This window comes from Amblyomma mixtum, chromosome 2 (assembly GCF_055824585.1).
Source record: "Amblyomma mixtum isolate Tamu chromosome 2, ASM5582458v1, whole genome shotgun sequence".
In the NCBI taxonomy this organism is placed as follows: domain Eukaryota; kingdom Metazoa; phylum Arthropoda; class Arachnida; order Ixodida; family Ixodidae; genus Amblyomma; species Amblyomma mixtum.
The window spans coordinates 130337204-130354869 of NC_143013.1; the positions used below are offsets into that span (position 1 = coordinate 130337204).

General features: G+C 48.9%; 1 protein-coding gene across 1 annotated transcript in view; it reads right to left on the reverse strand.

Annotated features, from left to right (window-relative positions):
• Positions 1 to 17666, reverse strand: part of LOC149360901 (cytochrome P450 3A11-like) — an 87546-nt gene that overhangs the window by 30833 nt on the left and 39047 nt on the right. The window contains exons 7-9 of the mRNA XM_089567952.1: positions 14036 to 14181; positions 8409 to 8530; positions 4952 to 5039 (exon numbers count right to left, since the gene is read on the reverse strand). Of these exons, the coding sequence (XP_089424078.1) occupies positions 4952 to 5039; positions 8409 to 8530; positions 14036 to 14181 (356 nt within the window). The remainder of the gene's footprint in view (positions 1 to 4951; positions 5040 to 8408; positions 8531 to 14035; positions 14182 to 17666) is intronic.

The window sequence follows — 17666 nt, forward strand, 5'->3', positions numbered from 1 at the left end:
GCAGCAACCCCGTCGACAACAAAGCGGAGCGAACTGCTTCGTTAGCGAGCACTGTAAACGCTAATAAAGGAAAAGCGGCCGTCTCTAGCCCGGAGGCAGAGGCTGCTTTGACAAGTGCGGCTGATGCTTTCCCTCACGAAGAGAGTAGTGAGCTCGCAAGCAGCGCAGGGAAGGAATCAAAAGACACCCTCCTTCGATGCGGCTGGCGAACAATAGTAGCCAAGTGTGGGAGAGAAAGCTTTGCTCTAATCAGAGTGACCGTGAGTCACCTGAGTGCGTCGCTGAAACCCCAGGCCAGAACGCAACGTTAGACAAAGAGCGTGGCTCAAATCAAGTTGCGAGCCAGGAAGTTAGGGTCGCGGAGTCCAATAGCAAGCTTCAGGAGAGCAAGTTGTTATGCTCAGTAGAAAATAAAGGGTAGTCGGGACAATTAGATGCTACGAAGTGCAGTGACTCATCGAAAGTGCGAGCCGATAGCCCAAATTTAAATGGGAAATGCAGCTCGATGCTGGGTCCAAGAGCAGATGCGGAGGATGAATGCACCCCAAAAAAGGGAGGCGTGCAGAACAGAAAAGAGGGCAGTTTCCGGAAGGCGGCCGCACGCAAGGAGAGCCAAGCCAAGGGGTGCTCTCCAGAGAAAGGAGAAAGTACAAGCCGAGGGCATTCTAAGGTTCAAGGCAGGCCAACAGTGTAATCGTCGGAAGCTGTCACCGCGGCACTCCGGATGCGATAGGCACTGCTCGAAGGTCAAGCTGACTAAGTGGGTTCGACAAAGCGAAGCCACCTTACCTTTTGTGGAGACACTGCGGAAGTTGTTGCAGGACGAGTAAAACTCGCAGCGGGCGACAGAGAAGACGCACTACTACCTCACGAAAGAACGCACCATAACGCGCTCTAGTGAAAAAAAAAATGAAACGAAGGGTATTCCAGAGTCGAGAGATTACACGCAGGCAGTTATTTTATACACGACCATCAGCCCTTCGCATTCGACTGTTCAAGTGCTGCTCGGGTGTTGGAGACGCGCGGCCGGGGTGCGGAACAAATTGTTGTTGCATGGCGTCTGGAGCTCTCAGGTGTCAACGCGCAGTTAAGCCCTTCAGTTTTTGTCGGTTGTCGGCTGCTGAAGCCACTCTCGGTCGGCGACCGCGCATAGGTGAACACACAACCTCTTCCAAAAACTCCTACCCTGGAGCCCCGCCTTACAACAATATTCATTTGAGATGCGTTTAAAAAAATGGGAGTCTCAACGGTTAAGTCGAGGACCCTAACGTACGAATTAGTCTCAATATTGCTATTTGCTGGCGTTTTTCTTTTTTTGCTGATGTAGCATTTTGATCATATTGCTTTGTTTAGTTTTCCGAAGTAAGACGGGTTTTCTAGTGTAATGCGCCGATTTGGGGGCACTTTCTAAGTGCTGCTGGACTACTCTAAGGGATTAAATGGCTGTATAAGAGGGAAAAAGCCTGGCATTGCTTAGTGGGGATTGTGTCGTGCCTGCTGACTGAGCGGTTCGGTTTTCGGCATAGTTGTAAAGCTAGCGGAGAACGAGTCACTTCGAAGTCACTTTGCAGTGGCCTTTGTGAACCAGAACGTGCGAAGGAAGCCTTCGGGGTATGCTGGATTCAGGAAGCGCCGAGAGACGACCGACTCCGGTTAAGAGCAGCATCGAGCGACATCCCTCCGGACAGCGGATGCAGCCCCCTGTCCATCGGTATCTACTTCTCCCGGCGGGGCAGTATGTTGCACTTTGCATTCGTAGTGTGGGAAAACCGGCGCGGCTGCAGCGGACTGCTTATGAGCGGACTGCCCAGCCAGGCAAAGCGTTGCTGGTCCGGGCACCCTCTCTTTCTTTGAAGTTTTTTGTTACCTTTTCTGAGAGCAGCACTAAAAAAAGGGCATCATTGCCTCTTCTTGTAGTCCTTGGTCCTCCCCTGTCGTCCTCGTACGTAGGAAGGATGGGACACTGCGCTTCTGCGTCGATTATAGCAAGCTAAATGCTGTTACCCACCTCGACGTGTATCCGCTGCCTCGCATCGACGACGCTCTGGACCACCTGTAGGGGGCCCGCTATTTATCTCCTTTCGGGATAGTGACAACGCCTCTTCACTGTGTCGTCCGTTTCCTTGCTTTTTGTGCTCGTCTTCGTTCGAGCTGTTTATTCAAGATGCTTAACCAACTAGCCCGCCAAAACGTGTTAACGCAACTTATTTCTTGTTCTTCGGGCGTCCCTACGGGGTATCTTGAGCCTCTTCGTGTTATCCTCCTTGTAAACACAGCGCTGTGTCGTTCGTTTCCTTGTCTTTTGTACTCGTCTTCGTTCGCGCTGTTTATTCAAGATCTCTGCAGCTCCGCCAGCTCAGGCTCATCCAAAAGGCGAGAGAGTTCTGGGAAGTCAACGGCGCCCTGGACTGACGACAGCGACCAGAAAAGTGTCATGAGGACCTGAGGGCAATAAAGTTTTTCCTCATCATCATTCGTTTCTCCTTTGCGTTGCTTCTTTTCTTTGCTGGCCGTTTCACACTGAACCCTTTGAGCTTCCAGTATGCGATGATAGGCTGGCGCCTCTGCTGCTCGTTGGAGCTGTTTACGGGATTATTTCCGAGGCCTGGACTGGGAACAGTTGGGGATAAGACTTAATGAAGAATACCCAAGTAATCTGCCATTCGCTGATGACATTGCTTGCTAAGACACTCAGGACATCAACTGCAAAGCATGATCAGTAAGTTAGACAGGCAGAGCAGAACGACAGGCCTAAAAGTTAACATGCAGAAAACCAAAGTAATGTTCACCAGTCTAGCAAGGGAACAGCAGTTTGCAATTGGTAGCGAAGTGCTGGAAGTTGTAAAGGAATATGTCTACTTAGGGTAGGTAGTGGTCGCTGATCCGGATCATGAGAGGGAAATAACCGGAAGAATAAGAAAGGGCTGCAGCGCATATGGCAGGTTCTCTCAGATCATAAATGCAGTTTACCAATACCCCTCAAGAGAAAAGTATACAACAGCTGTATGTTACCGCTACTCACCTATGGGGCAGAAGCATGGAGGCTAAGAAAAGTGTTCAGCTTTGGTTAAGGAGAATGCAGCAAGCTATAAAATATATATAATAGGTGTAACGTTAAGAGACCGGAAGCATACAGCATGGGTGAGGGAACAAACGCAGGTTAACGATATCGTATTCGAAATCAAGAGGAAGAAATTGGCTTTGGCGGGGCATGTAATGTGAAGGGAAGATAACCGCTGGTCCTTAAGGGTAACGAACTTGAGTCCAAGAGAAGGCAAGCGCAGCAGGGGATGGCAGAATTTTAGGTGGCCGGATGAGATTGACAAGCTTGTGGGGATACGGTGGCCCAGCTGGCAAAGGACATCGTTAACTGGAGAGACATGGGGGAGGCCTTTGGCCTGCAGTGGGCTTAGACAGGGTGATGCTGATGACGATGATGATGGAGATGAACACGTTCTTCCGCTAGCCCAGCTCACTTTGCTGCACTTTGCTGGTGCGGGACCTTCGATCTGTCTAGCCTCTCCCTGTCATTTCGTGTGTCGCTTTTGCTGCTCAACGCGGCGAGCACGCCGAACTGCGTGTAGGTCTCAGCTTAAGTGTGAAATACATCTTCGCTAGAATACTGGGGCTTGACTAATGAAATCCGGGAGTGCGCTAAACAATGACTGGCGAAGTGAGCCGGCGCGCAGATTTCCGGATAGAAAAGCACACTTCCGGAATCAAGCAATGTCCTTACAGAGCGAGCGACAGAGGGACCTTGGAGCCGCGGCCGCGCCTCTCTACTAATATTCTCTAATATTCTCTCCTAATATTCTCGCCTAACTAACTAATATTCTCTACTAACTGGTGATGACACTAGTTCCGGCAGACGTCACTTCGTGACGGGTGCAGCGACTTTCCCCATTACCGACCTCTCCCTTCACTATCGGCGCTGCTTCAGGCATTGCTCTGGCTCTCACGAATCCCAAGTCAAAACACATCATCACCGACTCGCGAGGGGCCTGTCGGAACTACGAGTTGGGCTGGGCTCCCCCGCTTGCCTGGCGCATACTGGAATATAACTGTCGATGCGAATATCCAACTCCACACAACCTGATTTGGGCCCCCGGTCACCAGGGACTCCAGGGAAGCGAACAGGCCGATCAGGCCACCCGCGCACTCTCTCCCCGGGCTATCTCCCTGTCCTTAGAAGGGTACTCCCAATCAGACAATCTGGCCCTTACATTCAAACAAATCACCGATTACTACAAGGAGGAGCACCGGCGCTACCCGGCCCCTTGTAAGGGTCTGGATCGCGCTGACGAGCGCCTCCTCATCAAAATTCTTACTAACACTGTACTGTGCCCGGCGGTGCTTAAACATTTCAATACATCCTTTGATGTCGCGTGCCAGTTCTGTGGGGAGGTGGCTGACACCTTCCACATGGTTTGGGCGTGTCAATCAAACCCATCTATCTCCCCCAACCCCAACCCCACCAGAGAGGACTGGGAGGCGGCCCTGCTCGGCTGTCAAGACCTAAAAAGCCAAAAGGCTTTGGTTCAACGGACGCGGGCGGCGTTGCTTGCCAATGGGGCACCGGAATAGGGGCTCCAGCCAGTATTGTAAGGGGAAAGGGCCAATAGGGTCCTACCCCAATCACCTTTCTGTAAAAAACTTAATTTCCCATAAATGTTTTTCACCACCACCAGACTATCAAGTGATCGTGTCGCTGACACGAGTGCTGCCAGGCACTTATCGTCCTGGAACTTACTACCTTGGTCCTAGCTTTGCGCCTTAACCTCGTCATTGCCAACGCGATGTGCACGGGGCTTCACGGCACCCTGACAGCAGATTCCGGAGGGGCAGGAAGGCGGGACTCAGTAGGAGTGCCTTTGCAATGAAGCGAATGAAGGATTGTGAGCCTGGGAGATGTTAGCGGTCGTTTCAAGAATATGCCGCCGCGCCCACTCACCGCGCCTGGTGTTGTTCTTCGCTGCGGTCGCTCCCTCGTCATCCCTGCACTCGGCGTTCATCAGGAGACGCACAAAGTCGGGCCTGTCCTGCAAAAATAAAGGAAAGACCGCCGTTCGCACGCTTTTCGCATGCCGCGATACAGCGCCGAGACGAAGTGTCTCGCACTTGATCTTTTCTGCGAAGCTTCAATGCAGCTCCTGGACACTTGGAAAACTCATTCCATTGCCGTCTTTTCCCCTTTTTCCTCTTTGTTCCCCTCCCGAAGTGTAGGGTAGCATACTGGGCATCATCTGGTTAACCTCCCTGCCTTTCCGTCCATTTCTCTCTCTCTCTCTCTGGGCCCATTAAAAGCGCGACCGCATTTAAACTCATTACTCAAGAAGCTACTCAAATGAAGTCTGGAGTTTCAGTGGGGTCTTCATTTCTCCACACTCAGCTGATTGCAGAGTGATGAATGCAGCAGTATAAACAGCACGTGTTTTGTATCTTTATGGTGGCCTGTGAACTTCATTAAAAGGAACAATGCCAGGTGACAGGAACAGCTGAAATTCCGCGAGTGGCCGGAATTATGTTTGAAAATTGTTATGCCTTTACTAAAAATGGTGATCGTCAAATAGATGCCTTCTTCAATGGCTCTCTGTTGGGCTTCGCGAAGCACGAGACTATTGTACACGCTATTAATAAAATCAACAAAACGTGTCAAGTTTAAGTTCATAACCAAACCCTCAGCGTCGTAACTGCTATCTTGACGACGGGTAATTAAAGACTAGTCTATTTACAAAGTGTGCCGCCGCGGTGGCTCAGTGGCTATGGTGCTCGGCTGCTGTGCCGAAAGACGCGGGTTCGATCCCGGCCGTGGCGGTTGAATTTCTTTGGAGGAGAAATTCGAGGCCCGTGTACTGTGCGATGTCAGTGCACGTTAAAGAACCCCAGGTGGTCGAAATTTCCGGAGCCCTCCACTACGGCGTCTCTCATAGCCTTAGTCGCTTTGGGACGTTAAACCCCATAAACTAAACTAAACTATTTACAAAGTTCTCAAAACTTCAGCGCCTACTCAGCAAGTTTCAGCAACTGTTTTGTTTGGAGTCTATAGAGTATCCGTGACTGCTGTAATATGAAAGAGGAGCCACTCGTTCAAAAATTCGTTAAAGATCACAGCCTAATAACTTGGCTAACACTGACCCATGGGCGTCCGGAGGGGGGGCAAGGGGGGGCGGTTGCACCCCCCTGGAAAATCACTCACTCGAACCGTGAGTGATGGCCGCACACCAGGGGCGGTGGTGCGCTCAGTCAAAAGGGTAAAAGCAGCCCCGCATGGTCACATCTGCGAAATGCCGCGTCCGGGCGTGTGTCGTTCCGCCGTTTTCAAACCACGCCATCGTTAGCTCTACTGAAGGGCGACCTGTTCCAGACATACAGCGGCACCGGCGAGCATGTGTTTCGAGCCGCCTTGAGATGGGTGTCTGTTTCTTTGATCTCTAGAGAGATAGCGACACGGAGGCAGACAGTGCACGGGGCATCTTGTTTTCGCCTATGTCGTTACGCCGGTCACCGATGAATTCTTAAGGAGGGAAGGACAAATCAGCCGTGTCCACCCCCGCTTTGTCGGGCTGCTCAGGGGCAAGCGGGCGATGAGTTGGCGCCGCCGCCGCTCGCTGTCTCCTCCGATCCACGTGTAGCGCAGTTCGGTAGAAGCGCCGCTTTCAGAATCTCCGGCAAAGGGGATTAGCTGCTTTTGTTCACGGCGACGCAGTCTCCCGAGGCGCCCCCACACCAGCGTTCTTTGCGTCTTCTGTGAAAACCAGCGCCTTTGGTCAACGCAGCCCGATGGCGCCTGCCTGGCTCGCCTGTCACCTCTGGCTGGGCCTCAAATCACAACAGCGCCCATGTACTGTGCGTGTCAGTGCATGGTAAAGAGACCCAGGTGGTCGACATTACCCGGAACTCTGTACTACTCCATCCCTCATAGCCTGAGTCGTTTTGGGGCTCTGAACCCCATAAAAACACAAAAACAAATTTTCCGACCGGAGTGGCGAGTGTCCCTTCCCCTCGGAAGTTGCGCGGCGTTCCTTTCACCCCCAAAGTGCGCATTCGGGGATACTGCGGCAAGTAAGCCCTCGCACGTGTGCGCGCCTCTGTGTTTGTGCTTGGGTGTTTTTTAGTGGCCGGTTGTCAGCGAAGCTGAGAACAACCAAGACAGCGGACGAGAAAACGACGAGCGGCGAGCAGTGTGTGTGGGGTTGCTCGACTGTGCGGATGCGCAAGCAAGATGGAGCGAGGTGTATGAAGCTGCGAGCGTGCATTTATCTTGTAAATAAGTTTTCGTTGTATATATAGTCATCTTTTGTTTTCAACGTACGCGTTCAACAGTTTTTCCAATCAATGTGTATGATGAGTGTGCACCGAGAGCGTGTAATGAAGCACAGAAGTGAATTTATCACACGTGTAATTACGCAATTCGCCCAGAAAAATCCGAGGCGCCTACAGTTGCTGTTCAAGGAAGACTGACTGAGTGACTGTAGTTGCGTGTTTGCGAACATATTGTGCTGTGTGCTGGTCATCAATCCGGGTGAGTCGAGAACCCGTATGCAGGAAGACTGAGCACTCTTCTCCACGAAGTGATATAGCATCTTTTTGCATTTTTTATTAATTTTAGTTGTTTCTTCGTTGATAAACTCCAATGTACCTCTCCTAGCCGCGCTTTAATTTGCTGTTTGTAATTTTTCTTTCATGTGTGCATTTTGTTTAATTTTTATTTCGAACATACCCCCCCCCCCCCCCCCCCCCCCCGGGGCACCAACGGGGCCCCCCCTTGCAAAAAATTCTGCGGACGCCCTTGACTGACCTTAATCTTCCTTTCCGCTCAACCCAAAGTACACTTAGTGAAAGCAGCGTCCACTTGACTTTCAAAATTTCTTAATCATCTGGCCGAAAATAAAACGAAATAGCTTTGTACATGCACAACCATCCGCTTCTCTCTTGAAAGGCTGCCTCGTATATCTTTCTGAACCTAAAATTCTTGAAGGTGACTTTCCAAATTCTGAAATGCAATTTTGTAGATGTGTACGAATGAAAAAAAAAACAATTCAGCTTAGCCTACGCAACAATTTTATGTTAAGCGCCCATAGAAAAACCAACCGCTAGCAATGCAACAACCGAAAATACCTTGCCTTTGTTTTCTTTGCGTCGATTTTCAAGCCACTATGGTTATTAATGTACCACAAATCGGGTCTTCACAAATAAGAAACGTAGAGAGTAGGGCTAGTTCTTGTAAATTCACCTTGGGAAACAGCGGGATTTTCCAAAGGATATCGCATTTATACCTTACCAGTTTCTTTACAGGCGCTAGGCCAAAAGTTAGTCGTTTGCTGCCGTTGTTTACACGCCTTTTAGAGCCGTTTTTGTTGTAGTTGTTTGTGTTTCGTTCACCTTTACTAACAGTTGTTCGAACTCACATTCTCATCCTTGTTCGTAGCCCTCCTCCGCAAAAGGTCAGCCATGACACCGCTGAAGTACTGCACGGCTTCGGGACAGAAGATCCTGATACCCAGCATAGTGCTCAGCCGAGGGAACTGAACTGGAAATGATGGAGTGAACGCGTCAAAATAATGTCTTTTTCTCGTCGTTTTTTCCTTGTTTATCATAGCAGGCACACTGTGTTTTATTACTGCCACAACGTTTTGTTTGGGGCTGTTGTGAGAGATGTTGGAGCGCATATTGCAGCCCCGCGCAAAAAAAAAGAGGGACGAACAGAGGAAAATACAGTCCCTCGTCGTTTTGCGCGGCTGCAATATGCACTCCATTGTCAACCACCAACTAGCCCGCCTTCACTTGTTACATATGAGAAATGTTTTTTGGCTGCGACAGCCACACGGCCTTGTAAATTTACTGTGCGATAACTCAAGCTTGTTATCGTATACTTCCTGTGGCCTACCTACAAACAGTTACCAAGTGTATGTTCTCTGCGTGCGACTAGCACTATTCTAGTCGCATGAGAGATAGGACTGGACAGGCAGGATTATTTAGATATCAATGGGAGATGCCTTTATTCTGCAGTGGACCTAGCAGGCATGATGATTATTACTAAATCAAGCTTCAGTAGGCTGGCAACGACTTCATTGCTTTGCTGTGATCAGTACCTAGTTCTACGAAGTGGTCTCTCTAGTCTCTAGGACCTACCTAACTTCCTCCAACACCAATAAGCCAAGCTCAGAAAATTTCTAACATTTCACACCATATATAAGAAGCCGTTTGCAACTTGCTGGAAGCCGTTTTCCCCAGTCAAACATAGGTGGCGGCATGCCAGCGTTAAAGTATGTTACGGCATGGTATAGTATGGTGTTGGGTGGTAAGTTATGGTACAGTATATTTATTTATTTAATTATTTTTGTTTTCATTTTTCCTTCTGTGGAAGGAGAGCGGCAGCCGCGAAAAAGCTGCTTCGAAAAGTAGCTTGAGGGGCGACTCCCCCAGTATTTGACGCCATTCGACAGCAAAAACACAACGAAGTCCATAAGACAAAAAACATGACAATAATACAAAAAAACACGTGGAGGGAAACAATAGCTTACAGGGTGCCTTGTACTAACTAAAACGAATAACTTATTTAGAGTGCGGTAGCCAAGAACGCATCTTCAGTAATAGCAAGAAAGCTGTGTTTTCCTTGTAGAGTTGCGCATTTAGTACTCTGCACCTGTAGCACGTAGAAAAGCATAGAACGGCACAAACCCTCTGGTGGAAACAGGCACGAACTATAATATAAAAAGTTCATGGACTTCTTTAAAGGGAACAAGCTTAAGGCATTTGCCATTATTAGATGAGTGTTGGTTAAGTAAGGTGAAAACACGGAAGCGAAGCATCAATTCTTTGGCAGACAGTGACGTGCTATCGTTCAAGATTACGGGCGCTATAAGCACGGAAGTTTTCTTGAAGCACCGCTAACAGTGTTAGTGTGTTTTTCTTTTTGCGGACACCTTGCTTATATAGTAGACCAATGCCTCTGCACCGGCAGGTGGCTGTTTCAAACACGGCCACCTAAGGGGCTTGTGAGAGCCAGGTTGCCCTTCCCGAGCAAAGAGAGAAGTAATAGCTTCTGCAAGACTCATTTTTGCACACACAGCTCTTTGGGAGGCTGTCTAATTTGCACGTAGGCCTGCTGTTGCCCTTTGCCCTACAAGTGGAGAGGGGGAGGGAGGACGGTTGACAGGTGGAGGTGGATGGTGCCACATAATTAAAAGAGAACTTATAACATGAACGAAGATGGTCGACAGATACAATTTTCATTCCCTACGTTCTGTCATCAATGCGATTTTGCACATCGTGCGTTTACCTACTGTCATCTCCCAAAAACTGAAGTTATGTTTTCTTCTATTTTGCGTCCAATGAGTCGCTGCTGAACTTTTGCATGAGGCGCAGACACCCAATGCGGCGTTACCATGCTGCCAGCTGCGCACAGGACATTTTCCCAGCAGTCATCGACGACAACACAGCTTGGCGACTTCACTATATGCAATAATAAAAATGCACGGCGCTGACCGCTATTCCCTTCACCACTAACATTTTGTGCTCATCTGCGATGCTTAATACTAATAATACCAATAGTATATCCATATTCAAGAACTCCTGCCTTGATTCATGTCTCAAGTTTTGGGCATAAATGGAATTCGCAGAAGCACTATTTCCTCTAGCAAGTAAAAACAAAACAGGCGTCTGCAGGTAAATGTTACAGCAGCCCGTCCTACATGCAGCCACATCACACAAATAATGTATTTAACTTGTAAAGCTTGGAGGACAAAGCACATTCAAGAACTTACACTCATGTATTCCAAGGCCTGAACTGATAACAGTTCTGTATAACAGTTAATAAAAATACCTCAGTCATCTGCGATTCGCTAATGACATTGTCTTACCAAGTCGCTCGGGGGGATTATTTGTAAAGCACAATGAGTGGCTTAAATAGGCAGAGCTGAACGGTGGGTCTAAAAATTAAGATGCTGGCAACCAAAGTAATGTTCAACAGTCTTACAAGGGAACAACAGCTTACACTTGGCAGTGAGGTGCTGGAAGTGGTAAGGGAATACGTCTACTTAGGGCAGATATTGCTGCACATCCGGATCACGCGTATGAAATAACCAGAGGCCTTAAGAATGGGGTGGAGCGCATATGGCAGGTTCTCTCAGGTCATGAATGGCTGTCCGATCTCCCTAAAGGGAAAAGTGAACAGCAGCTGTATATTATCGGTACTCACCTACGGGGCAGAAATGTGGAGGCTAACAAAGAGGGTTCAACTTTCATCGCGGACATCGCAATGAGCTATGGAAAGGAAAATGAGAGGTGTAACATTAAAGGACAGGAAGAGGACAAAGTGGGTGGCGGAACAAACGCGAGTTAATGACATCCTAGATGCAATCAAGAAGAAGGAATGGACTTGGGCAGGGTATGTAATGCTAATTAAGATAACCAATGGTCGTTCAGGATAACTGAATGGATACCAATAGAAGGCAAGTGAAGCAGAGGGCAGCGGAAAGTTAGGTGGGCAGATGAGATAGCGAAGTTTGCATTGATAAGGTGGCCAAAGTTAGCACAGAAAAGGGGTTAACTCGAGAGGTGTGGAAGAGGCATTTGTCCTGCAGTGGGCGTATTCGGGCAAATGATGATGCTGATGATGCTGACTCATGTAATATTCGAAGAGGTCTGCACTCTTCTACAGATCAGTATATTTGTATTGATGAATTTCACTCAAAAGGGCTACCACCCCTTATCAGCTTGCACGCATGGCGGTTGCAAACCACGATGAAGCTCCCACACGCTACCCAACGATTACACATGTGGCCGGAATGAACGATCAGATGAAGTTTATGTGATCACCAGCTTCAGCGAATGCAACTTCGTCCAGCAGCTATATTCATAATCGATTGAAAACGGTTTCGGCTAGGCCGCTAGGAACGCTCAATGCGAAATCTTCCTGCACCGCTGAAGAACGGCAACAACAAAATGGGCTTTAAATGAAACTGTTCCTATCAAAAACATGTTTACCGCGTAGTTGTCCGCCACATGCTGTTCCGGAAGCCTCCCACGCGTACACATTCTTGGAGAAACCCTATCTAGGAAAGAAAGAAACCTGAGGTGACCCTTAATGTACACCTTAGCCCTGCCTTAAGGGCATGACGCGATGGTGCTGCGTGGTCTCTTCAGCGGACTAAGGCCCTTTTTGCGTGTACCTGCTAAGTAACGTTCAGCAACACATAACGCTTAACGTGCCCTTCCCTTACAAAAAAAGTTTTAGACAGTCTATCGAGTGTTCTAGACTTCTGTCTATAAAGTCTATAGACTGTCTATAGACAAAAGTTTACAGGCAATACAAATGCCATGGACAGCCTATAGATAGTTTGTAGATTTATGGCCATACACTTTTAGTAGACTCTTATCTACAGACAGCCTATAGACTATGCATAGACAACCGCACAAGTGTTCCTTCTCTGTCGCCTAGGTTCTGCCTACAATACCATATATGCCGAACCGGTCATTGTCTACATTCATTGATAGCGGGGAGTCTTCGTACCATTTCTGGCTCAGTAGCGCAGCAATTATGCGATGCGCCACTGGCCCGTCAAGTGGCTGTTTAAAACAGAGCCATCAGTGGGGTTTGTAAGAACACGGCTGCTCTTCCCGACAAACCATTCGCGACCAATCACTAATTTAATTGCCACCTGCCACGATGGACAGTTTGCTTGCAATCCAGTGCGCAGCGTTTCTGCTCGATAACACTGTCGCCATTTTTTTTTTTGTAAAAGAACCCCAGGTGGTCGAAATTTCCGGAGCCCTCCACTACGGCGTCTCTCATAGCCTTAGTCGCTTTGGGACGTTAAACCCCATAAACCAAACCAAACCATTTTTTTCCTTCGAAGATTCCAAGAAATGGATGAAGTTTAGAAGCGGTATCCATTACTCGACGGTTTCGATAACAAGGGGACGTGCCATTTTTTCAATACTGCTTACATGTTTTTTCAACCTAGACTACACTTATTTACTGGCTAATTAGCAATCTGTAGTGCCGGTCCAGTATCTCAATCACTCTGCGATATACGTACAGTCCCGAGTAAAAAAAAATTAGCACTAGTGACGTGCCAACGGAGCTCCAGATAGCAGCGCTGGTCACTGCAGTTACGAACACGCCGATAACAAATGTGCCAGGTGTGTTGGCAAAGTCGGGCGCCGCGCCTGCCGCGAGGTGTGATTTTCACATCTCCGGTGACGTCATTGTACTAATCTTTTTTACTCGAGACTGTACTTATCTTTTAACCGCCCGTACAGCAGGCAAAGCACCCTGCAGGGCACTAGCCATATAAAATCACACCAATAACTGAGAGAAAATCGACTTCCTACGTACCAAACCGGTACCAATGTCCACAGATTATACGTATACTCTTCCATCAGACAACCAGCACCACTCCTTTTCCTGTCTGCAGAAATACCTGTTTGTTGAACACGCCATCCTCCTGAAGCCATGTCTGCTAGACGGTTCCGATCCCCTTTAGACATCCTAGGGCCGCATTATCTGACCCGTCGCTGTGGCTCGATGGCTTAGGTGACGGCTGCGGGTTTCAAGGTCGCGGGTTCGATTCTCGCCAAGGTGGCCGTATTCCGATGGAGGCGAAATGCAGAAACCCCCATTTGCTGTCCATGTTAGCCCCCGCTACAAAACACCAAGTGGTCTAAATTAATCTAGAGGCCTCCACTACGGCGTCCCATATAACCGATGTGTCACTTCCGTGCGTTAACGACCACATTTTAAATTTTCCTTTCCTCCTCGTGCTCCTTTCCAATGATTGTGTTAACGGATCCGGCGAGCCGCATTGCTTCCTGGCTACCTGCCATGATCTCACACGTACCCGCTGCGAACCATAAAAACCACCAATATAAAAGAAAGCTCAAAAACCATAAACCCACAATTTAAAATGTCATAAGCACACCATAATCCGCGGGGTTCTCTGGAGCCTCGTGAGAATGATCAGCATCGATTTTATGTGTCCGTCTTTGAAAACTCGGCGACCAACATGAGAATTGCTTAAATTGCACGTACAGCAAAAGAAGGCCCTCCAGTTGTATTCAGCTGCGAAGAAGCGCTTGGCTTGGACGGAGAACGGGTTGTGCACGTCGCGATGCGAGTCCAAGCTGAAGCTGAACGTTGTCTGGGCTACGACGTCCAGCCCGAACGCTCCAAAGATCCTGCATGGAGGAGCGCAACACAGAGAGGGCATGTTCCGGCACCTTCCGTGAATGCAACAAAGACACAATTGCAACAGAACGTTGGGCAGTCGGTCGGTTGGTTACAAGCCATTGAATATTTAGCCGTCCAGTGAACTACGGGACCGATGAGGGTCGGGACAACACAAAGCAAAAATGGCAAATATATTTGTCTGTCTGAAAAGACACCTGAAAAGGCTTGACACCTTTTAGCGTGTTCACCAACAGGTGGTGTTCATGAACAGCCTTAGGGAGTTTATAGCTTTCTAGCAACACCTTAAGGGTGTTCGTGAAGACGCTTGTTCTTGCTAGGGTGTTCATAAACTCCTTAAAAACATAAGGGTAACCCTGTTTGGTGTTCATAAGCACCCAATGAACATAACAGTGTTCACGAACACCCTTAAGAGACGAAGACAAGTCCCCTTGTCGAAACGTTGGCTCTAGCAACCTGAGGTTTTCCCCTCCCTTGTTCATTTTGTGATAGCCTCAAATGATGTTAGTCTTGGGACAGAAGCGTGACACCTTAAAAGAGGTGAACATTTTTAGAGGTAGAGTGTATCTGAACCATCATACTGGTGAACAGCGCAAAAAAGGCGGGACAACGACAAGACAAGCGTGTTTTGCGCTGTTCACCAGTATGGTTGCATACCAACTCGCCCAGATCTCAGCCTTACTATATCTGAACCATGTTGTTCAAGCGTGAAGTGACGCAGAACCGGGCGAAGGTTTATTGAATGGGCATTTTTGGGCTTGCTTTCTCTTTCATCAGGAGTGGCTGCTCCTCGATCTGTGCAGAGTGGTCCCCGATCAACTTCGTGGAAAAAATGAGCGCAGACCGCAGGTTATTCCCACATCACGAGCAAGCGAAACTCCGGGGCGATGGAAGTTTACGGACGCTGCAGGCTCGAAGGGCCGTGCTGTTCCGCCAGTAGCGCCGAGCCACGAGCCGTTCCAGCAATAACCAGATGATCATTGTCTGTCCAGGCGAGCCAGCTGGACTCTCTCTTCTCTACTCAACCCCCTACCTTCGAATGCGCAAAGGCGACGAGGACCAAATCGAGGTCATACATCCCAAAGCCATCAAACGGACTGTTCACCTTCCCCTTACCACATTCAACCAGCGTTTGTTGGACCTGGGGGTGGTCAACACCTACGGGGAACCCCGATACTCCCATCTCATCAACCATTCCACCCGCCTATCACAAACGACATCGGGTCGCCGCATTCTTGACCAACTCCATATCCAACACACCATCACCTTTGAGGAACGGGTACGAGCGACAGAAACCTGAAGACGCACCCTCAGGGCACGACTCATTCCCTGCAACATGTCACTCTCTGACTACAATGGTCGTCGCCAGGCGCGTGTGGAAGAACTGGAGCGTCATTATGGTCGACAACAACACGTGTACTACATAGACACTGCCGGTCCCCACCGTGGGAAGTGGTTCACCGCAGCAGTGATCCGCAACACCAACACTGGCAGGACTCAGGTTCCGCGCCTACAGCACAACATATGCGTAGGCAATCGCGATTGCTTCGCCCGCTCCCTGCCACAAGTGAAACATATCATTACCGACTCGAAGGGGGTTTGTCAGAATTGTGAGCTGGGTTGGATACCTCCTCTTGCCTGGGCTACATAATTACTGTCCGTGCGGCGACCCTCCAAACTGCAACCTCATCTGGGCTTCCAGCCACCAGGGACTCCGAGGCAATAAGTTAGCCGACCAGGCGGCCCACACGCTCTCTTTCCGGGCACTCACATTTGCTCTCGAAGCCTACTCCGAGCCCACCCAATCTCTAATTACAATCGAAGACATTACTACATATCATAAGGAAAATCAACGTCGCTTTCCGGAACCATGTAAAGGTCTCCGGAGAGCAGAGGAACGGCTCCTTCTCAAAACGTTTACAAATACAATGTTGTGCCCGGCAGTATTGAAGCACTTCAACATAGAATTCGATGGTGGCTGCAGCCTGTGTGGGGTGACATTCTCAGGCGTTTTCCACATGGCCTGGGTCTGCCCTTCCAATCCCCCCCATCCCAATTCTTCATCTCTTGTCCTTCTAGGGAGGCCTGGGTGGCGGCGCTGCTCAGCTGCCATGACCTGCAGTCCCAACGGACCATGGTCGCCATGGCGCGAGCGGCGTTAGACGCAATTGAGGCTCCGGAATAGGAGCTCCACTTAGATTTGTGAGGACCTGCTCCAATGGGACCTCGACCCAAACACCTCCTTGTTCATAGTCAATAAATGTGTACCATCACCGCCACCACCGTCGTAATCGCCTCTGTAACTTCATTCTTCATTCATTCACTCGTTGTTTATTCACGCCATATCTTGCAAAATGCAACCGAATTGCTCGACCCATAGCTGCAGCAGTGGCTCAGGGCTATGACGCTCTGTTTCTGACCCGAAAGACGCGGGTTCGATCCTGGCCGCAAAATTCTAGAGGCCCGTGCGCTCCAGCTGCTATGTCAGTGCACTTTAAAGAAACCACATTTGGTCGAAATTTCCGGAGCCCTTCACTACCGCACCCTCATGGCCTGAGTCGCTTTGGGACGTTAAACCCCCATAAACAATAAACTATAGCCCTATGCTAGTGTGGGGTCCATGGTTAACATAGGATACAAACCCAAACGCAGCAGGCAAAAAAAATGGAAGAAAAAATGGAAGAAAAAAAGGAAGCAATGCATAACTAATTGATGAAACATGCACGAGTGTTAAGTAGGGCACAGCATCCGTATTCAGGCTTCCACTCAAGGTGTCGGATGTGTCTTCTCCTGTGCAGTTCTAACTTAAGTGTAACTCCTACGTATTTGTTAAAGGCCACCTTCTGTAGTTTTGTGCCGCGTAGGGATACTTAAATTGAACATTAAATTAATGTTTGCGATGCGGTTTTGTAGTTTAGAACATTACCGTATCCTAGAACTGGGACGATGTAGTCTGATCTTCATCCCCGAAAAGTGCCGCACAATACCGAAAGAAATAGTTTATCTCCTTTTCTGACGTGCTGCGGTAGTGTTTCGGTTCTGCTCTTTTCGGAAGCTGGCCTTCAGGTCAGCTTATAAATCTTACCGCAACTAAATGTAAAAACATGCGAGTCCCTCATCGTCAGTGCGATGATCCTACCCCTTTATTCCTCAACGATTCCTTGCCAAAGTCAGTAACATAAAATAAATGTGATTCATGATTTACAGTGGTTTAACGCCCCAAAAGCGACTCAGGCCATGAGTGACGCCGTAGTGGAGGACTGCGGAAATTTCGGCCAACTGGGGTTTTTTGACGTGCACTGACATCGCCCAGTAAACGGGCCTCTAGAAGTTTGCCTCCATCAAAATTCGACCGCCGCAGCCGGGATTGAACCCGCGTCTTTCAGGTCAGCAGCCGAGCGCCATAACCACTCAGCCACCGCGGCGGCTCATGTAAAATAAATATGCTGACAAGCACATAACAAGCCACTCTTCG